Source organism: Myxocyprinus asiaticus, chromosome 2 (genome assembly GCF_019703515.2).
Source record: "Myxocyprinus asiaticus isolate MX2 ecotype Aquarium Trade chromosome 2, UBuf_Myxa_2, whole genome shotgun sequence".
Taxonomy (NCBI): Eukaryota; Metazoa; Chordata; class Actinopteri; order Cypriniformes; family Catostomidae; genus Myxocyprinus; species Myxocyprinus asiaticus.
Window position 1 is genome coordinate 45,138,384 of NC_059345.1, and position 23,148 is coordinate 45,161,531.

The window sequence follows — 23,148 nt, forward strand, 5'->3', positions numbered from 1 at the left end:
CTTTTGTGCTTTCTAAATTGTAGCAAAACCCTGCACAACTATAGAATTTGTAGCAAAGTTCTAAAACCCAGTTAAAACCAAGATTTGGGCAGTAAATCCCGTAAATCCCATTCAACAACACATAATCAGCCATGTTGTTGGAAAGCAACAGTGGAATTCTGGGGATTGCAGGAGGACTGTGATAGACAAGCATCTGTGGTGCACTGGTTGGATCACTAATCGGTTAACAAGAGGCTGCATCCCCACTGCAAGTACACCTCAGATCATTCTCCCGTGATCTAGCTTGCTGATACAACACTTCTTTCAACATTAACATGACAAATAAATAAATAAATAATAATAAAAAATAAAAAAACACGAAACATGCATAATGCTATCCTAGGTGACTTTTTACTGCTAAGAACTGCTTGTGCCACATCATATACAACATGGTGGTCAGAAACAGTTTTATCTGACAATAACATGGGTGAAATAAATAAAATACACCAAACCAGTATATTTAAAGGGCATGTGTTTTAGCTGCTTGTTGAGAGTGTGGTCAGCAGGATTCTTTGGAGAATAGCTAAAGGCTACGTTACCACAGGGTACACTTTTATCATCAGAAGCTATTTCCTGTGCTTTATAGATGGCTACAGCATGTGTAGTCCTCCTGCATGGGTGAGAAGGGCCTGCAGCAGTGCTCTTCTGTTTATCTCCAAGCCCCTTCAGGGAAATCGGTGTCAAATCTCATTCAGGTGGGCTGAAGTTCAGTTTTATGTAATGCTATTTTTGTTTTCATTCTTTTTTCTCTTCTTTTAACAAAGTGCACGTTGACCTTTCTGTGTATGGCAACCCTGGGAGAGGAAAGAATGCAAGGCTCTCTGTTGGGAGACAATGGAGAGAGACCCACCACTGGAAAGCACTAAAACTGGTGAAAAGCTCTGCACGTCTCTGTAAGTGTGAATGCAATTCATGTGATGCATACCTCTAAGGCCCTGTGTCCTAATTCAACCTTTGTTGAATCATTACTCATGCTGCAATGATTATGAATTGTGCAATCCGATGATAGATACATTGTGTTCACACACATGTATTACCGCCATCAATCATTTTTTAAAAAGAGCATTTATTTCAAAGGTTTTGCTTCTCAGGTAGAAGCACATAATAAAGCAACAGTACAATGTTCATAAAATATAAGTGTGATGCTGTAATATTTTCCTTACATGTTGAAATACTGAGATTTATATGTATACTAAAATAAGAACTTTAAAATTGTACAAATTGTTACCATAAAATTGACATAGAAATTAGCCATTTCTCACTACGACAGGACAGACTGCTATTTTCTCACAAGGAGAATAACAAAAGCCATTAAAGAAAATGATAAATGAAGAAAACTGAAAATAATTATATCAGCATAATGAAAAAAGAGAAAGATTTACATAAACCGATAGGTGTAAGATTGATCCTCAAGAGACATATTTTGCACATTGTACTGTACATACGTTATAAGGACTTTAGCTTGCTTTAGGATATAGCTTTCAAGTTACAAAAAAATGCACTGCGTTGCAAGAGTGTCCATTAAGTTAAGGCGATTTTTGAGCTCATAGGTCTTTCTTTGTGATTGTTCATCGATGGAACTGGGCTGAAGGAATTTTTACCCAGATGACAGAAACACATGACAGATGAGTCTATTTTTGCTGGATCCATCTGCTTCCAGATATTTAAAAGCAAAAAAAATAAAAAAAATAAGAGGACCTGTTTGGACAATATCACTGAAGATAATATGGAGGTGCTACAGAAGATAAAAGTCTTCATTTGCTGTTGTTCTCTCCAGATTTCTTAATAAGGCAACTGTTTTTTTTTTAATTTTCTTCATCAGCTCATTCACAGTATCAACAAGTCTATGTCTCTCTGTGATCCACATCCATAACCTCAAACTTGCAGGAACCTACAAACATCAAAAGTGAATTGTATTGATTTCATACACACTAAAACATCCCATAGAGGTGTCTTTTTATCTTTATTTATTTTTTTTATTTTTATATTTTGTTGTTTTTTTTTTTATACAATTTTTATTTCTACCCTTCTGGCTCCCCCATAACACATTGTGATCATATCCAGCATCGAGTATACTGTACGTATACCTGAAACAGACAAACAACCTAAAGTTTACTATGAATTGATAAACTCAAAGAATACTTATAGTAAACTTTACAAAGCACACACAGTTAGTGGAGGAGGGCAGAGTGGAGGGAGATGTTAAAGGATTTATTTGAGTGAACGTTAAGAGCTTTCATCGGCCAAGTCTTTGGTGCCGTAAAGATCAGCAAGTTTCTTAAAACGTGGCCCCCAGCTTTGGAGGTAATCGTAGTCCAGGTCTGAATCTGTGGTCACTGACTCCAAGGAACTGAGAGAGCCAGCAATAGAGCCTCTCCCTTCATAACCATAGATCTGAATGGAGTCATATGGCGGCGCTGTGGGATCATTGTCCGCATCAGTAATCCGTGTTTTGATGAAATCGTCCACGTCCACGCTGTTAGCGACAGGCCTCAGACGCATGGGATACTGCAGCTCAGGCTTGATGTCCTTACGGGGCAGGAAACCGTTGGCACCATCTGGGTTCTGTAAGGTGGCGATGTCAAATGCCTCTGTGTCCTCCTCTCCACCTCCTTCATCATCATAGGTGATGATGTTCTCTCGAATGTCTTCCTCCTCAAATACGATCAAAGGCTCCTTCTTCTGGCGGCGCAGGGCCACAAACAGCACCACAATCGCTGCAGACATGCAAACAAATGTCAGGTCAATACTAAAAGCATGGAAATAGCATCTAGTACACTGGCTATAATTGCTATGATGCTTCTGTAATCACATTAGAAACAGTTTTCTTGTAGTTGCTGGAAATACTTGATAAATTAGCAAGTCTGTTTAACTTGAGACAGCTTATATATTTTGGGAAATGATGAAGTAGAGCATTGTAGCTCCAAAATATGCCTTCAGATGATTAGACGTTAGAATAAATTTGAAATCCCAATGAAAACGTTCTGATCAGCTTCTAGGGATGAGCAAAGTAAATAAATGATGATGCTGTATCTTAACCTCTTTGTAATGCATTTGTTCTATAAATACATAAAGCCTCTTCTGGACTTCATACCATTGTGGAGTGAAATGCTTATGTTGACATGCATCAGGTTCAGGGTGAAATGAACGCCCACCACCAGCCAAATTTGGGTACATTTTGTGCAGTGGCATGTAATTTTGCTTGTATGCCAACCACTGTGGTGGATGAATAATAAGACATCTCAGATACAAACATATCACTGTGAAATTCAGTTTAGACATTCTTAGATTTATTAGAAACAACTTAACCAAAGAGGAAGCCGTGTTATTTATGAATGCTATGATTATTCCCCATATCACTTACTACATGACTACTTCATGCATAAATACATGTAAGTCCATTATTAAGCCTGTTGAAACAGTTTATTAAGAAACTCTGAATGATTTTGACAAAAATTCAAATAGGTTCCATCATTGTGGTATTTTAGCTAAGTATTCTTTTTATTTATTTATTTTTTAAGTTGGCAACATCTGATTAAATCTGGAGATGTATTGTTGATTTTTAAAATTCCTATTGCTCCACCCATATTAAAGAAGTACATTAATGAGAGGGGTAATTGCAACATACAGTACCATTAAGAGAGTACTTTTTAGTCAGTTAGCATTTGCTTTCAGAGCATTTTTTATTATTGTGTGTATGCACTGTACTGTGTGTGAATTTTAATGTTCAGTGAAATGTAGCAACATGAAGTCCACACCAAATTTCCCCTCGGGGACAATAAAGTATACTTTGACTTTTTGACCCATGACTGGAACAGACTTCCAGCAGACTTGAAACACCAAACAAGCTATGGTGTTTCTCTAGAAATGTAAAAATCTAGTTGCTGTAAAATCTAAATTGTCAATATCTCTCTCTCTATATATGTATACAAGTTTACATACACCTTAGCCAAATACATTTAAACTCAGTTTTTCACAATTCCTGACATTTAATCGTAGAAACAATTCCCTGTCTTAGGTCAGTTAGGATCACTTTATTTTAAGAATGTGAAATGTCAGAATAATAGAAGAGAGAATGAGATATTTCAGCTTTTATTTCTTTCATCACATTCTCAGTGGGTCAGAAGTTTACATACACTGTGTTAGTATTTGGTAGCATTGCCTTTAAATTGTTTAACTTGGGTAAAACGTTTTGGGTAGCCTTCCTCAAGCTTCTCACAATAAGTTGCTGGAATTTTGGCCCATTCCTCCAGACAGAACTGAGTCAGGTTTGTAGGCCTCCTTGCTCGCACACGCTTTTTCAGTTCTGCTCACAAAATTTTTATCGGATTGAGATCAGGGCTTTGTGATGGCCACTCCAATACCTTGACTTTGTTGTCCTTAAGACATTTTGCCACAAATTTGGAGGTATGCTTGGGGTCATTGTCCATTTGGAAGACCCATTTGCGACCGAGGTTTAACTTCCTGGCAGATGTCTTGAGATGTTGCTTCAATGTATCCACATAATTTTCCTTCCTCATGATGCCATCTATTTTGTGAAGTACACCAGTCCCTCCTGCAGCAAAGCACCCCCACAACATGATGCTGCCACCCCCATGCTTCACAGTTGGGATGGTGTTCTTCGGCTTTCAAGCATCACCCTTTTCCTCCAAATATAACTATGGTCATTATGGCCAAACAGTTCAATTTTTGTTTCATCAGACCAGAGGACATTTCTCCAAAAATTAAGATCTTTGTCCCCATGTGCACTTGCAAACTGTGGTCTGGCTTTTTTATGGCGGTTTTGGAGCACTGGCTTCTTCCTTGCTGCGAAGCCTTTCAGGTTTTGTTGATATAGGATTCGTTTTACTGTGGATATAGATACTTGTCTACCTGTTTCCTCCAGCATCTTCACAAGGTCCTTTGCTGTTGATCTGGGATTGATTTGCACTTTTCACACCAAACTATGTTCATCTCTAGGAGACAGAACGTGTCTCCTTCATGAGCGGTATGATGGCTGCATGGTCCCATGGTGTTTATACTTGCGTAGTATTGTTTGTACAGATGAACATGGTACTTCAGGCATTTGGAAATTGCTCCCAAGGATGAACCAGACTTGTAGAGGTCCACAATTTTTTTTAATGAGGTCTTGGGTGATTTCTTTTGATTTTCCCATGATGTCAAGCAAAGAGGCACTGAGTTTGAAGGTATGCCTTAAAATACATCCACAGGTACACCTCCAATTCAGTACACCTCATACCAGAAGTTAATTGGCTAATTGTCTAAAGGCTAATAGTAAATCTGTGGAGTGGTTAAAAAATGAGTGTATGTGTATGTAAACTTCTGACTTCAACTGTACACTGGTAGCCAAAAGTTTGGAATAATATACAGATTTTGCTCTTATAGAAAGAAATCTGTACTTTTATTCACCAAAGTGACATTCAGCTGATCACAATGTATAGTCAGGACATTAATAACTTGAAAAAAAAATTCAGAACTTCTTAAACTACTTCAAAGAGTTCTCCTCAAAAAATCCTCCACATGCAGCAATGACAGCTTTGCAGATCCTTGGCATTCTAGCTGTTAGTTTGTCCAGATACTCAGGTGACATTTCACCCCACGCTTCCTGTAGCACTTGCCATAGATGTGGCTGTCTTGTCGGGCGATGATCTGGGGGTGCTTCAGCAAGGCTGGAATCATGGGCAGATTCATCTTTGTGAAGGATGCATGAATCAAGCCACATACATGGGGCAGTGGTGGCTCAGCAGTTGAGGCTCTGGATTACTGATCAGAAGGTCGGGGGTTCAAGCCCCAGCACCGCCAAGATGCCACTGTTGGGCCCTTGAGCAAGGCCCTTGACCCTGTCTGCTCCAGGGGTGCCATGTCATGGTTGACCCTGCACTCTGACCCCAGCTTAGCTGGGATATGTGAAAAAGAGGAATTTCACTGTATATGTGCAAATGTATAATGTGTGATAAATAAATATAATTATTTAATTATTTGACAAGTTTATCCTGGAAGAAAACTTGCTTTCTTCTGCTCTGACAATGTTCCCCAACTCCAGGTCAATCAAGGTGTGGATGGAGGACCACCGGATCAAGACCCCTGTCATGGCCAGCCCAATCTCCACATCTGAACCCCATTAAAAACGTCTGGAATGTTATCAAGAGGAAGATGGATGGCCACAAGCCATCAAACAAAGCCGAGCTACTTGGTTTTTTGCGCCAGGAGTGGCATAAAGTCAACCAAAAGCTATGTGAAAGACTAGCAGAGAGCATGCCAAGACGCATGAAAGCTGTGATTGAAAATCAGGGTTATTCCACCAAATATTGATTTATGAACTTTTCCTAAGTTAAAACATTAGTATTGTGTTGTTTAAAAATGAATATGAACTTGTTTTCTTTGCATTATTCGAGGTCTGAAAACACTGCATGTTTTTTTTTTTTTTTTTTTTTTTTTTTTTTTGACCAGCTGTCATTTTCTGCAAATTAATGCTCTAAATGACAATATTTTTATTTGGAATTTGAGAGAAACGTTGTCAGTACTTTATAGAATAAAACAAAAATGTTCATTTTACTCAGACACATACCTATAAACAGTAAATCCAGAGAAACTGATAATTCTGCAGTGGTCTCTTAATTTTTTCCAGAGTTGTTTATATATACAGTACTGTGCAAAATATCTTAGGCACATAAGATGCTTCACAAAAACATTTGTCTTAAGATAGTTATTTATATTTTCAGCTTTAGTGTGTCAATAGTAAATATACATTTTAGATTCTCAAACATTTCTTTTGCAAATAGAATATAATAGAATAGAAGAACATGGAGCCCTGCAACAGATGGCATGGTTCCCACAGAGCCCCCCACTGAATATTGAGTCAGTCTGGGATTACAAGAAGAGACAGAAGCAACTGAGACAGCCAAAATAGATAGAAGAACTGTGGCAAATTCTCCAAGAAGCTTGGAACATCCTATCTGCCAACAACCAAGAAAAACTGTGTCCAGGTGTACCTAGGAGAATTGGTGCTGTTTTGAAGGCAAAGGTGGTCACACCAAATATTGATTTAGCTTTTTTATGTTTACTCAACTTTGTATGACATTAATTGATAAATGAAAACAATTTATGGCATTATTTTTGAAGACTACCTCACTATGCAACATTTTTCCCAAGTGCCTAAAACTTTTGCACAGTACTGTATATATACGGGGTTAGGAGGGTTACATTTGAAATGTATTCCACAACAGATTACAGAATACATGCTGTAAAATGTAATTTGTAACGTATTCCATTAGATTACTCAAGGTCAGTAACGTATTCTAAATACTTTGGATTACTTCTTCAGCACTGGTAGATTTTTTCACTTGTTTTGACTATAAAAACTCTGCCAGTACAGTAAGACAAAATACACATATTAAAAACACATTCTCTGAAAAACCTAAATATCTTATGCAGTGTTGTTTCTAAAACTAGATAAATCAAATTGATCTTGTTTTAAGGATTTGTTGATATTTTTACAGGAAAACAATAAAAAAATTATTATCAAGAATACGATTTTTGCCCTAATATCAAAGGTCTTACTAGAAAAAAAAGAAATTATGATCCAATGTGAATTTTCTTGATAAAAAAATATGATTGTGCCTGGTAACATGTGCATGTAAAATGGCTAGAAATAGCATTTTAGCTTAGTGTAAAGCTGCCAATTTACACAAGGTTTATTTCTATTTCTTCTGCTCCAAGCTTACTTCAAACTTACTTCTCTGTCTGCTCGTATGAATGTAACACATCATAAGAAAGTTGTTCAAATGCACTTTGGATCGCATCATTTATATGTATAAATGTTTTCCATCTGAAAGGACTAAATATTAAATGAAACAAATGACAATAAAATGCAAAGTAATCTCTTGAGTAATCAAAATACTTTTTGAATGTAACTGTATTCTAATTACCAATTATTTAAATTGTAACTGTAGTGGAATACAGTTACTAATATTTTGTATTTTAAATACATAATCCCATTACATGTATTCCGTTACTCCCCAATCCTGTATATATATATATGGATGGACTAGATGGATGGATGAATGGATGGATAGACAGACAGACAGACAGATAGATAGATTTTTTTTCTTAGGGCGATTTTTTTTTGTTTTTTTTTTTTTTACTTTTTAAAATGTGTTTTTTCCCTCTTAAGATGTTGTATTGTTTGTATAGAGTATTTTGGTTAGTGCATTTTCCCTCTTTAACCTGCTCAGGGATGGTAGATGAAAATTAGCCATTTCAGCTAAATCTGGCACATTTATATTGAAATTTTAATTAATGTTTGTTGTCCCTGATTAAATAAATAAAATAAATAAATAAATACAAAAATACTAAAGTGTGCCAAAAAGAGATCAAGGCCACAAATTGTGTGAATTCAAAGAGAATGGTGATCCTTTTGGTCCACTAAAAAAGATCTTTGCGTACTTGTTTATTTTAATATTAATATATAGTGTGTAATTGTATATATTTGAAATGGATAAATAAAAATGGCTGGTAATTGATTAGATTTCAGAGCGAATATCGACTTTTTCTGTTCCTCATCTCAAAGAGATTGAATGGTTTCATAAGTCTTGGAAAATAGTGCAAAAGTCATATTGATTACTTTTACTTCTGTGTAAATGGAGTCAATATTAACTTTCATTAAAAGGCGAAAAGACGTGTGAATATTTCAACTTTGAGTGTGTGCGTGTGTGTTTGTGTGTGTGTGTTCCATGGAAGAAGAAAAGTCATACAGGTTTGGAACAATATGATGCTGAGTAAATAAAGACATAATTTTGATTTTTTGGGTGAAACACCCCTTTATGCCAGTCAAACTAGATGTCTCTTATTGACACATGGTAGCACACTTATTCCTCCATTCCTTTTTTTATATACTGCAGCCTTTATATACAGTATATATATGTTGACAATAAAATACTGTACATCAGGGCCCATATTCACAAAGATTTTTATCTTACCACAAGGAGTTCTCCAAAGAGTTCCTAGCTAAGAGTTTTTGCTTAAAACCTATTCATAAAACTGCTAAGTGCAAGTTTTAGTAAGGAAATATTAAGATAAGAGTAAGTCGGAGTTGACATCGTTGCTCTGGATGACATCACGTTTTATTAGCACGCTCTTTTAAATCACCCACAGTGATTGGTAGACAGGGAACCACTATTTGTCAGCAAAAACAGATATATATATATATATATATATATTCACACATAGATAGATAGACAGATGATAGATAGATAGATAGATAGATATATAGATAGATAGATAGATAGATAGACAGATAGATAGATCGATAGATTAGGAGTGACACGCCCCTTATTTTTAATTAAAATTTCTGCGTTAGGAGCTACTTTTAGCCTTAAGAATTTTTGTGAATACAGGCCTAGGACAATAATATGAATCATTTAAGCCTCTTAAATAATGTCTAATACTTACCCAGTAGAATAACAATACAGGCCAAGATGGCAATCAGGGCTCCGGTGCTAAGCCCTGCTGTCAGGATGAAAGGTTCCACGTTACAAGAGAGAATGGTGTTTTTGCTGTCACAGCTGCATACACGGACTATAAGGGTATTGGTGCTGCTCATGGGGGGTACACCGTTGTCGTTGATCTCGATTGGAAGGTGGTATACATCCTGGGTCATTCTGCTGAAGCCCTTCCTCATAACATATATGCTAGCAGTGCTGTCTGTGGAACCAACAGAGGAACAATGAAGGAATGTTTAGCTCAATTGAGGTTACAAGAGTTTTACACAACAGAGTTGTAAATATGCCAACTACTGAACAGAATTACAGTAATGCTCGCCTCTCACTGCAATTTTGGTGCCAGAAGAATGACTCACAGCCACCGGTAAGAGTCAATGAGATGTGAATCCTCTAATATTAAATTAATGTTTAATATTGTGAACATTTATCAGCTTTTAGAAGTGTAATCAAAGTTAGAGCGGAGGGAGAAGTGTTGGTTTTATTTGTGACTGGGAGGGATGGATCAGTGCCAGCACACTTCCCTGACTCAGTGCAAGGTCACGCTCAAGGCGTAGATGGAGTGAGTTCATTTAAGGGCCTGGGGTTTAGTCATTTTCTCTCCCTCTGGCACCACTGTCTTCAACCTTCAGCGGCTCTGTCAGGGAAAAGGCCACTAATGATATGGCTACAGCACTCATAAATAGCACGACACCATGGACTCATTCAATCAATCTAGAGTAAGCCATTATAATTCTATATTATATTCTGTCAAGAAGATTACCATAGACAGTGTAAAGTATCAATTTGCCACACTGAACCTGCGAGAGCTCCCCTGGGTCCTTGTTTACTATGTTGTGCTGAAGAGGCTTCCTTGGGCCACTTTTATTGGGAAATGCTGTGCATAGAGAACTCTGGCATCTGCCAGGAATGGAGCATGAATTTAAATGATACATTAATTGATTATGCCCTTTATCACATAACATCAGCTCTGATTTACAGTGCACATAAATAACCAGGTGTACTGTATATTCTTTTGCCTTAGGGATGGTGATTAATCAAATATAATTTGATTAATGATATCCGACATTGAAGTTATTACTTTTATCACTACAACTAAGCACAAATAATATTCAACACTCTAAATAAGTGGGTTCAGACAAATATTTAGAGTTCATGCAAATTTATAATCAGCAGGTTATAAATCAGCTTCATTAAGTCAGTCTGATAAGAGGAACAGTGTCAGAGCCTCTGTGTGGAGCCAAGCATAATGGAGCTTTAGATAGATGAGTTGGCAAAGCTGTTGAAAACTGGATCCATTTGAAAGGCCCCGGACCCGATAAAGCCAGTCAATCTGAGTCGCCTAATCTTTCTCCCTAATATTGTTGGCTTTTGAAATGGCTTTCTAAAAAGTGCTCATCTCCTTTCTCATTAAAGCAGACCAAATGGGAAAGAGAGAATAATTTCTCTCTCTTTCATACTCTTAAGTTTTCAGTTCACATGGGTTCTGTCTATCTACCGAGAGAAGACTCTAAACAGATCTGTGATTTTAAACATGCACCGATTAAACAACATTGAATGCATTGTTTACATATTAAGTAATAATGATGACATGACATGTCTCACATGCCATAAAGGCACTTTAAAAAAAGCCAGACATTTGGGAGACTATTCATCTGTTTCAGTCACATAACCTTCATCTTGAAGTCACCATTTATGACTGTACACAGGGGATGAATGGCAAAACACCTGAGAAACGTCAGTCATTACTTTTGATCCATTCTGTCTCAGGAAACAATTATACAGGTCTGAAGTTTGCACAAAGTTGCCAGATTTGCCATACACACACACACACATGTTGGTGCAGCTATTCTTATGAGGACTCTCCATAGACATAATGATTTTTATACTGTACAAACTATAGAATGTATCCCCTAACCCTACCCCTAAACCTAACCCTCACAAAAATCTTTCTGCATTTTAACATTTTCAAAAAAAAAAAAAAAAACATAGTTTAGTATGTTTTTTTTTAAGCTATTTGAATTATGGGGACACTAGAAATGTCCTCATAAACCACATTTATAGCATAATAGCCTTGTAATTACCAGTTTGTAACCTAAAGAAATTTGCTCGTAAGCCACCCAAACCCGCCCACACACAAACACACACACACGCACACACACACACATACTCACTGACACTTTATTAGGAAACCCTGTACACCTACATATTCATGCGAATATCTAATCAGCCAATTGCGTGGCAGCAGTGCAATGCATACAATCTTGAAGATATGGGTCAGGAGCTTCATTTAATGTTTACATCAACCATCAGAATGGGTAAAAAATTTGATCTCAGTGATTTGGACCATGCCATGATTGCCGGTGACAGACAGGCTGGTTTAAGTATTTCTGTAACTGCTGATCTGCTGGGATTTTCACGCAAAACAGTCTCTAGAGTTTACTCAGAATGGTGCCAAAAAAATTAATAGTTAAATGAAAAATGTCCAGTGTGTGGCAGTTCTGCAGATGGAAAGGCCTTGTTGATGAGAGAATTCAAAGAAGAATGGCCAGACTGGTTTGAGCTGACAGAAAGGCTACGGTAACTCAGATAACCACTCTGTACAATTGCAATGAGCAGAATAGCATCTCAGAACGGACAACATGTCGAACCTTGAGGCGAATGGGTTACAACAGCTGAAGACTATGTTGGGAACTTTATTAGGACCATAGTGTTCCTAGTAAAGTGCTCAGTGAGTGTATATATAGAGTATATATACACACACACACACACACACACATACATATATATATATATATATATATATATATGAACCCATATATGACAAGATCACATGAGGGAACAGGAAATCACATGACATGACACCACATGACCTGAACAGGAATTAAGCAAATAAAAGACATAAAAACAAGAACAAAACACATAAACATGACATTAAATTGTTTTTGTGTTGTTTTCTTGTCTGATTGGGTCACTGTATTACAAAAAAAGTCTGCGATGTCCATGGCACTTTTTTCTGCTAGTGCTGTTTTTAGAGCACCAAAATAACAGTCAGCTTAAGAAAGATACACAGAAGGCAAGTGAGCACACTTCTATTAAGGGTATAGTTTAAACTGCTGTTGTCATTAATTAAAAACTGTCTCTTTGGGGTTTAAAAAATATGAAATAATGAAAAAAATGCTATATAATCCACATCAACTTGCTTTCTTAAGATGTGTTGTTTAGTGGGTAATTAATTTGCATAAGCACAATAAATACATTGCTACAATTATTACATACTCTTACAATTGTACAGTCGCTGTGTTACAAATTTAACATAATCCTTCATGAATTTCCCGTTTAATTACCTGACACAATTCAATTTATAACATAATAGTGTCGGAAGTAACATGTCAAAGATGTTTGAGCTAACATTTCAAAGCTTTATCTGAATAAATGAGCAAACACCAACAAGTGTTTTGTCACTGCTCTCTCATTGTGAAATGAAGCCATTTCATTAGAAAAATATAACTCTATTAAAAAAATAAAAAATAAATAACAAATCTGGTTGTGTAAATAAACAGCAGTATCACGTTATCAGCCTTTAAAAACAGAAATAAACGTTTTGCCTAGTTTTTCACACTGGTTTTGGTAACAAATATGGAGATGCAGCCATACAGTGATGTCACAAGAAACAAATTAAAAAAAAAAAAAAAATCTGCTCTCAAAAGAGTATTTTCACATGGAAAAAAAAATTGTGAAGCAGTTCGCCATTAGGGGAAATGTTCTCTAATCAGTCAAGCAACTATTATGTAGAATGACTGGCAACAGCAACTGACTCAAATATCTCCCAATGTGTAGGTGGTCAAAGACAAATATAGCATAGCCAGAAATTAGGCAGTGAAATAAATGGGAACAGTAGAAATAGTTTAGTGTGACAAAATATGCAATACTATTCATTATCATATCATAGCAGTCATATTGAGTGCTCCAAAATTACATAAAAACCTCATGGTTAGCTGAGGAAACTCATGACACCATTTTCAGTTTCTTTGAAGCATGCACAATTCAGTTTTGTAATCCACCAAGAGTCACTGCATAATGAGTACACATAAAAACAGGAAATGCCCCTCAAACTGGAACCACCCAGTCACAAGGCACTCCTCAGAGAGGCACCTCACAAGGCTGAAACTAATGGCTTCTCATTTCCCAAAAACTGGGTCTCACATCAGATGGGGCTTTTGCTTGTGGGGTATCGTACTAAACAAAGGTAATGAAAGTCTCAAAGATGCACCAAGCAGGATGCCTGAGAAACAGATACAAACAGTGCTGCCAACCAGCAGTGCCTCTCCCACGTTTCGAATCCACAGATGGAGAAGCTTAAACAACGCTTGCATAATTAATAAGAGGAAGTTGACTTGAGTTTGCCCACCTCGTCATGACCTAATTATCAACACAAGTTTAGCTGGGCAACACTGAAGACACTTACTCCTACGCATGGATAAACTCATTTGGCTTGCAAAGAAAAAAAAATATTTTGTGTTTTAAATTGGCACATTTCCAGAGGCAGTTTCCTTGGCTTGAAAGAGGCAGTTCTGCAGTGGAAATTATTCTATTATAGGATGTTTGGTGTGTCACGCACCTCTGTTGTCCTTGAGGGAGAAACTGTGGTTGTTGACAACCTCAGGGGCCAATCTGAAGTGGAAGTGTTGGCGGTGGGCCATTTCATCCTTGTCCACAGCACTAACTGTATCAATGAGCTATAGAACAGAGAGTTCAAATCAGGTCATATTAAATTGGTTAAAATCGGTAAAAAAATAAATAAATAAATGTATGCCTCTTTTTCTTTCTTTCTTTTTCTGTCACTCACTCAAACTTCCAAATGTAGATTTCACAAGTCACCAGTACAAGGAACAAACAAGTGACATTTAGATTACCAAACTAGAGCATTCAGCACTAGTCTACCATCAGCTTTTGTGCTATTATACAGTGACTTACCTTGCCTGGGCTGACATTCTCACACACAAACACTTCACTCTGAGTGGCAAATTCTGGGGCATTGTCATTTACATCTTTGACTTTGATATTGACTCGTACTTTTGCGTCTTGGTGATGGCCACCTGGAACAATAACAGAAATCAAAAAGAGATGCATATTAATTAGCCTATAGTTATAGACCGGGGCTAGTTGTCACTCGGAAAATTTGTGCTATATTGTATCTCAGTCAGGGCTCAGTTTGCCATCCCCTTTGTTGAAAGAATAACAAAAAACATCCCCCTTGTAAAACCACCATACAAACCCATGTATGGTAGCATACATGTATTACTTAGAACCAATCGTGGGAATAAAATATTTAAATTCTCTACGTATGATAAATAACAAACTTTAAATAACGACGATTAGCTGATCACAACTGAATATTCCAAAGAGCCTTGTAGATTTAGACATCTCTCGTGCAATACCATGATCAGAGCTTTAAACCTGCACAGATCAGAAACATTCTTTATGCTTTATTTGTGCAATATGGTAACAATGAACGTATAAGTTATGTCCACTGAGAGAAGGTACCGTGAATTTATCACATAACCACCAGTGAATTAATAACGCTTTGAGTATAGATCATACTTAAGCATCTTGCACAGAAACAGCCTCCATTTTCGGTTATTGGAGTAGAAAAGATTGTGTGTGACTGAGCGAGAGAGAGAAAACCTTTCATGATCTTACATAGATTCATACAAAATGAATCCTAAAATACAATAACAGAGTAACAGTTGCATAAACAGGTGTAAACATTATAAACTGCACATTATCAACTGCATATATATATATATATCACTTTCAATAATCATTGAGTGATTATAACAGCTACTTTTACTGATCTAATGTGGATTCCAACTAAAAGAATAAGCAAAGCACCCATCAATATTTCTGGCTAAAGCTGTTGAGTAAACAAGTTAACAATATAAAACCACATGTGTTTTAAATGTTATATTTTAAAAAGCCTATACTAGTCAATATGTGCATGTACTGAAATTGACTTTTTTTAAATAAAAACTTATAATTAGAAATATTTACAAAAGTAAAAAGTGTGACAACTAACCCCTGGTCTCAAACAACTGTATTCAGTTTTTGTTTTTTTTTTGTTTTTTTTGTGTAAATGAAAGTTATGGCTTTAGTAGATGGAAGTGAATGACTTCAAATGAAACAGAACCAGAGCTGTCAAAACTGTCTTTAAAAAAAAAAAAAAAAAAGTGAGCTTCACTGATTTCTATCTGAAATTATCAGGTTTTATGAATGCTATATATTACGCTTCCAGACATGAGTGCATTTCATGTAACAAAATAAAATTTTCGATGTTGAGCTCCAGACATGAATTTTAAATGCTTGAAATTATCAAAGACAGTGGAATGAAAAGGAAAATTTATGAGACTGAAATGTTGAATCCAACCAGACTGCACCTCGAGGAGGTCACGTACTCAAAAAAATAAATATCTAACATTTCAGGGCAATTACACACTGTTCACCAAACTGAGGGTATCATTTGGAGTTTGAAGAGGTAATCTGTGGTTGTCTCTTCTGAAATCATTCCGGAGGCCTGGCGACACTGCGACCACATAAGAGCAGGGTGGAGGAAGAGCTGGGGAACTCGGTTAGGGAAAAAATGAGAAAAATGCAAGACTACTCTGTTATTTCAAAGCCCCACAAAAGAGAGGATTGACCTACCAATCTCTGTAGCACTGACAGAGATGTTGTGCCAGCCCTGTGCTTCCCGATCCAAGGGTCTTGTGGTCTTTATAGTGCCGTCCTCGGGATTAATAGTGAAAAACTCTTCCAAGTCTGTGTAGCGTGGGATCATATATCTGGGACGAAATAAAAATAAACAATTTATTTTCCTTTCTCTTTGTCTTTTTGTATATTTTGCAATAAATTAAAGAGATTCACTCAAAAATAAAAATCCTTTCATCCGTCCCTTAATCACACACCCTCCTTTAGTTCCAAACCCACATGACTTTCTTTCTTCTGTGGAACACTAAAAGAGATGTTAGGCAGAATGTTACGGACTGAATGGTGACTGAGGCTGTCAGCCCCTAACATTGTGTGTTTTACGGAAGAAAAATTGGGTTTTGGAACCACAAGAGGGTGAGTAAATGAAGACAGGATTTTAATTTTGGGTAAAGATTCCCCCAAAGAATAGACAACTTTCTTGACTGTCATCAAACAAACAGCACTGATACTAATTCTGCTGTCTTGACAAAAAAATGTAAACAGCCAAAGACAAGTAATTTGTTCCTTGTTTTTAGAGGGAGTGAGTGTTACCTGATTGGACTGTTTGTGGTATCAGTGTCTTTGGCATGTACACGGCCAACCAGAGTACCTTCTGGGGCATTCTCCTCCACTTCAAAGTTGTAGCTGGGAGCCATGAATGTTGGGGGCTCGTCTGCATCTTCTACTGCTATTTTCACAATGGTAGTATCTTTGTACGGACCCCAGGCAATGAAACGGGGATCCACATGTGGGTTGGAGGCTTCTACCCTTACTGTGTATGATCGCTTGGTCTCAAAGTCCACAGGCTGAAAACAAGAAGTCACGGCTCATATTAATTCATTACTTTTTGATGGATGCTGTCAATACATAAAAATAAATAAATAAATAAATAACATTAAAAAAAACAATTTTCAAGAATTACTGTGCATGTTTAAATATGTAAATTGACTGTGGACTGCATTAAGGACTAATGATTAATTAACAGCTCACGTTCTGAGCAAAAAAGTACTCAAGAATATATTACCAACAAATCAATAGAAATCAAACAGAAAGAAACAACACAAAAAAACATACACAAAAGAAAAAAGTAAGGAAGAACACACACACACACATACACACACACACACACACACACACACACACACACACACAGTTTAAAGGGATAGTTCACCCAAAAATGAAAATTATGTCATCATTTATTCACCAACATGTTGTTCTACACCCATATGTCTTTCTTTCCTCAGTGGAACACAAAAATAAATGTTGGGCAGAATGTTAAGCACAGCCTCAGTCACCATTCATTTTCATTGCATATTTTTTCCATATAATGAAAGAAAATGGTGATGCTGCCATTCTGCCTAACATCTCCTTTTGTGTTCCATGGAAGAAAGACAGTCATACGGGTTTTGAACATCACAATAGTAAGTACACAATGTAATTTTAATTTTTTGGGGTAAACTATCCCTATAAAATCTAACCACATTTTGAAAAAGAATTAAAGGAACAAGTTTTGGAGAAACTGACTAGAGGGCAGTGTTGTAATACATTTGGGAAGAAGACTGAATTCCACAAAAAAGCTCATAACAGAAAGCATAAGCATATCATGATATTGCAGACATGCAATATATCATTTAGAGATCCCACTACTTCTCACAATTTTCAAATTTAACCCACATGCCATTAAAATGCAATCAAATAAAAAAACAAGATTGCAAAAACAACTGTTCTGTGTATAACCATACACTAGTCATTTGGTCTACTTCTGGATGGCCAGTTTTCACACATTTGCCTGTGTTCTGATTAGCCTGTCTCACCCGTCACAAATCTCGGTCACAAATTACCAAGTGAGAATTACACTTAAAGGGTACATATCAACTCAAATACACACTCACACGTGCACATTCTGGCTTGCTCTGTGTGATTGGTTCAAAGTTGTTTTTCTTGCTTCCTCATTCCCTTTCCCCAACCTTTTTGTTCTCTTTTCTTTCAATCTCTTTAATCGAGCTGCCAACAGTGGAAACAAGTATGACCCAGTTCTTTCCTCCAACAGGTTGGAAACTATTCTCTGTTTATCCTGACAGCATGGGTCCCTGTCTCTTTCTTTCTCCCTCTCTTTCAACTACTGCAATCCTTTATTTTGACACCTAATAACTCCCGACTGAACCTAATCAAGAGCAGATAATATTCACAATAATGCTACATCTCCTCTTAATATTCAGCCTGTGTCGCTTGCCTGCAGTTGAAACAGTATACTTGATTAAAACCCTGGCAATTCCGTCGGTAATTTCGACTTTAATTTTAAACATGCTTTGAAGAGCAAAAGGTGATAATTTCCCAAGAGGTGAATCAGCGAGGCATTGTGTTATTGAGTGAGGCAGCATTGCATCAAGCTGATTGTTGTTGGCATGCAGTGTTGTCTGTTCTCTCACACTTCTGCTCCCTTCATCCCCTCTTTACTCTTTTAGGCACTGCTGTTGTCTGTGGCAATGATGTCTAAAAACCAAGCAGGGCTGACAATTACACTCCCACCTCCAAACCTTTCATGCACCATACACACCCCTTTCACACAAACAACATCCACAATGCTGATGATTCACCAGATTGCATAGCTATATCAGTGCAATAGTGCAATTATTTATTTGCATACATTTTCCTTTCAATATGCTTGTCTTTTCCTTTCTGACTATTGAAATAATTTAGAAGTGGACAATCATTATAGAAACATACTGACAGCAGAGATCTGAGCTGTGGGATGTAATGGAGCAGATCACCAGCAGGTGGCACTGTTACGGCTGCAGGCAGGGTCTCTTTGGCTCTCAGGCTGAAGCTGGTTGTTGGCTCTGAGGCTGCTAGGGGCACTGTGAGAATTTCTTTCAGCCACAGGCAGTGGTGGCATGGATGGGCGGCAGCCTAACCCGAGTTGCTGTGTAATTGTCTGCATTATCCAGGACCTTGGAGCAAGGGAGGGATCACCCATACTCCAGGCCAGCACTGCAGCTCAGCATGCTGCATGGCCCAGATCAGCTTCCCTCAGATGGAAAAAGAGAGCCAGCCATGAAAGTCAATGCTCGTCTCAGATGTAATAAGGAAGGCAAGGCAATGTCATTGCAATTATGGAGTGGAATGGTGAAAAATCACTCAAGCTTCCCACTGTACAAGCTAAGACCCTAGACCAGCACTCACAACTTCAGTCAAATACGTGCATCCATGCAAATAGGAATACAAATACATAAGCAAATAAGCTATATGCAAACAATTCCTCAAGAACAGAACGAGAAAAATGGAGAGTAAGGGATGGAAAAAAAAAATGTCAAAGTAACACCAGAACCAAGGGGAGCCTTCAAGGTGGCAGGATCCCAACAGGGGGGCGAGAGGCCATTATATTCCAATGGAGAAGATGCTTCAGTATGCCAGATAAATGGCTTTTGTGAGGAAACAACTCATCACTTAATAAAACGACTGACAGTTTGCTAAACTTCAACATGTTTTACATTAAATAATAATTTTGAAGTGAGAATGTGGAGTGAACTATGAAAAAAAATGCTGTTTAAGTCACAAGCAATTTTGCAACAAGCGTGATTTATTTTATGGTATTCCCTATTCATTTCTTTGGTATCTGCAGACAGAGATTTGCTGTCATAAAACTCAAAGCAGTTCACTGACGTTTAAACCTTTTATGTGATTGTCATACAAGACTTGCGACCAAGTAGGGCATCCGTTATTACAAAGTCATTCAAGATAAGGAAGAAACCAAACTAAAAGAAATACACAGTAAACAATGGCAAAATCTTGTTTTCATTTATCAATTAACATCATACAAATTACAGTAAACATAAACAAAAGCTAATTTAATATTTGGTGTGACCACCTTTGCCTTCAAAACAGCACCAATTTTCCTAGGTACACCTGGACACAGTTTTTCTTGGTTGTTGGCAGATAAGATGTTCCATGCTTATTGGACAATTTTCCACAGTTCTTCTATCTATGTAGGCTGTGTCAATTGCTTCTATCTCTTCTGTAATACCAGACTGACTTGATGTTTAGTGGGGGGCTTTGTGAGGGCCATGCCATCTGTTGCAGGGCTCCCTGTTCTTCCATTATATTTTATTTGCAAAAGTAATGTTTGGGAGTCTAAAATGTATATTTTCTATTGACACACTAAAGCTGAAGATATAAATAACCATCTTAAGACAATTCTTAATGTGAAACATCTTATGTGCCTAAGACTTTTGCACAGTACTGTTTATGATTTATTAATACATGGTATGTTAGAAATTATTAATTAATTTTCATAAAACAAACCCTGAAAGGTTAGTCATTAGCATTACATTCATTGACTACATGATCTGTCATTCTGTATATAGTAATTAAATATTATTAAAATAAAGCACTGAAATTAAAATCATCTTTCATGTTGACATGCCTTTTCTAATGTCACAAGTCAACAACTCAGGAATCATCTAAAATTCGGAGTTTTCTATTGGTAAATACGACTTTACTTGGTCATTTATGTGATTGGAACTTGTAATTATGTTATTTCTGACTCCACTTGAAGCCCCATATCTCCTCCTTTCAATAAGACAATCTCTGGTAACACTATCTGAATAACACCCACCCCTTGTCCTCATGCTCACTCCCTTCCAATCACATTCACACATACTATTTTAGCAATCATCCTCTCTTTTTCACTCTCACACTCTACTAGTTCCCATTCGTCCTTCTCACCTTCTTCAGTTTGATGACTGCCTCTTGGGTCTCAGAGTCCTTGGAGATCTCAAAAAAGTTCATGCCATCTCCATCCAAAATGCGATAATCCACCAGTCCGTTCTCCGCCAGATCTGGATCTCTGGCCTTCAGTCGACCAACCTCCTCACCAGGAACCTTATCCTCGGAGACCGACATGGCATACACACCTGCAGAGAAGGAGAGTAAGTGAGTCCCAGGAGCTCTCAGCAAGGGGGCCAGAAGTTAATATGGATTATAATATCTCTGAGCCACAGGCAAGAAAGATCATGATCACACTGCCCACCCGGGAACAGAGAGCCCGTTTGCTGCAGGATTCCAGCACTACCTTCAGCTACCTGGCACCTGTGAGCTCTTAGCTAGTTGGAACCGGAGTGAGTGTGTGAAATTCATATTTGTGTGCTAGAGTGAGAGTCTGTGTGTATGTGGGTGGGTGTTGAAGACTATAACACACCTGCTTAAGGCTGGGGCGCGCAGGAGGACCATATGGCTCCACTCCCTGTCTGTTAAGAGCAAAAGGCTTCAGCTGCACTGACAAAAATAACTCCCACATGGTGAGGAAGTTCTCAAGAAAATGCCAGATCATGTAAAGGGGTCTGCTTTTTCAATCAGACTTTCAATAAAAAAAATACAATTAAAAAAAATGTCAGGCAGCATTCTCATCTAGATTTCTTTTGTGACCTACTGTAAGTTTGAATGCACACTCAGGCTGTGGTTTCTGATAGGACAAATAACTCAAAATTGAGCCTAAAAGAGACAGCTGACTGCTCAAGCTGCATGTCCTAAGCGAGTGGAACCACGTATATTTCAGAAGCTCAAATTCTCATCCGTATACTGAGCCAGACTGCTGTCCACATTATAAAATCTATCTTCTCCCTGAACTTTTCTATCATGCAGTAGGCTTACAACTATTGGTGCGGTAGATTTAAGGATCTGCTAGCCTAAGCTACTCATTGTGGGCAATAACCTTGCAATGCACAGTTTATTTTGGTCCATGAAAAACGGTCTGTACCACCACCAAAAACATGCTTGGGTAGGAGCTGCAGCTCTGGGACCATGCTGCATTCTGCTTAACTCAGGAAAAGCTTCAAGTCTCTTTGCTACCAAGCCGGAGGCTCAGATCACACAAAAAAGCAAAAGCTCGGAGGAGATTTATAGGGCCAATTTTTGGCAACAAATAACAGATCAAATCTATGTGCTTAGTGTGCAGTTTAATATCACATTGGCAACACGTGAATGCTATCTCACGCTGCCCTGTGAGTGACACTGCTTTATTCATTGTACACAAACACTGTAAATATTTTATCCAGCCTTTCACGCTCAAGTGACTTGATGTCATCATGCTCGTGTTGAATGTTTAAAGAACATTTGAATAATTAAGTTGTGATATTTTAATGTTAACATCTGTAGCTCGTATTAGCAGATTCAGACTCGGTCCCGGATGGCTTGTCGATGTTAATATGTGGTTTGAGGACTGAAGTGTGGTGAAGAAAGAACTGTACACTGGCTAAAACCAAACTCCCCTTCCTTGGTGCATGCATAGCAGAGGTCAGACTAATGTTGTGTGTAGCCAGCCAAAGAGAAAAGCAGGGCCACAGTGAGTGTAATAAAACCTGAAAGGGATGGAGGTGGACAACAAATTATGTATGGAGGAGAGACAGAGATGTGGAAAAAGCACATTTATAGAATAAACAATACATTTTCTCACCCTGAGCAAACTTAGGAGGGTTGTCATTGACATCGGTCAGGGTGATTTTAACCTGAGTGGTTCCTGACAGCCCACCCATGTGTCCACCCATGTCCTTGGCCTGGATGACAACATCGTACTCCTGCCTGGCCTCTCTGTCCATGTTGGGAAGAGCTGTTCGGATTATTCCTGCAGAAACACACAAATATATAGCATGCACACATCATACACAAATGTCTTTAATCCAAGGCCTGCAACTGACTTTGGTCTTACAATTCAGGACATTGCTTTAAATCGAGTCAGTGTGACAGGTGATTGTCTAGTACAAATGCAAAACCTGTTTCCAAACAGATGTGATGTCTCAAATGACTAAAATTCCTGATTTCACTTGACACTTTACTCTCCCATCATCACTCAGCCATGAAAAGGATTTGCCAA

The 23,148-nt window shown here is 37.7% G+C and overlaps 1 protein-coding gene across 1 annotated transcript in view; it reads right to left on the bottom strand.

The window, feature by feature from the left end:
• Positions 1-1,085: 1,085 nt before the first annotated feature.
• LOC127411545 (cadherin-11-like) overlaps positions 1,086-23,148 on the bottom strand; it is a 64,974-nt gene continuing 42,911 nt past the window's right edge. Inside the window, exons 5-12 of the mRNA XM_051647211.1 lie at positions 22,732-22,899; positions 21,006-21,193; positions 16,833-17,086; positions 16,239-16,375; positions 14,514-14,635; positions 14,158-14,275; positions 9,490-9,741; positions 1,086-2,756 (exon numbers count right to left, since the gene is read on the bottom strand). Coding sequence (XP_051503171.1) covers positions 2,266-2,756; positions 9,490-9,741; positions 14,158-14,275; positions 14,514-14,635; positions 16,239-16,375; positions 16,833-17,086; positions 21,006-21,193; positions 22,732-22,899 — 1,730 coding nt within the window. The 3' untranslated portion in view covers positions 1,086-2,265. The remainder of the gene's footprint in view (positions 2,757-9,489; positions 9,742-14,157; positions 14,276-14,513; positions 14,636-16,238; positions 16,376-16,832; positions 17,087-21,005; positions 21,194-22,731; positions 22,900-23,148) is intronic.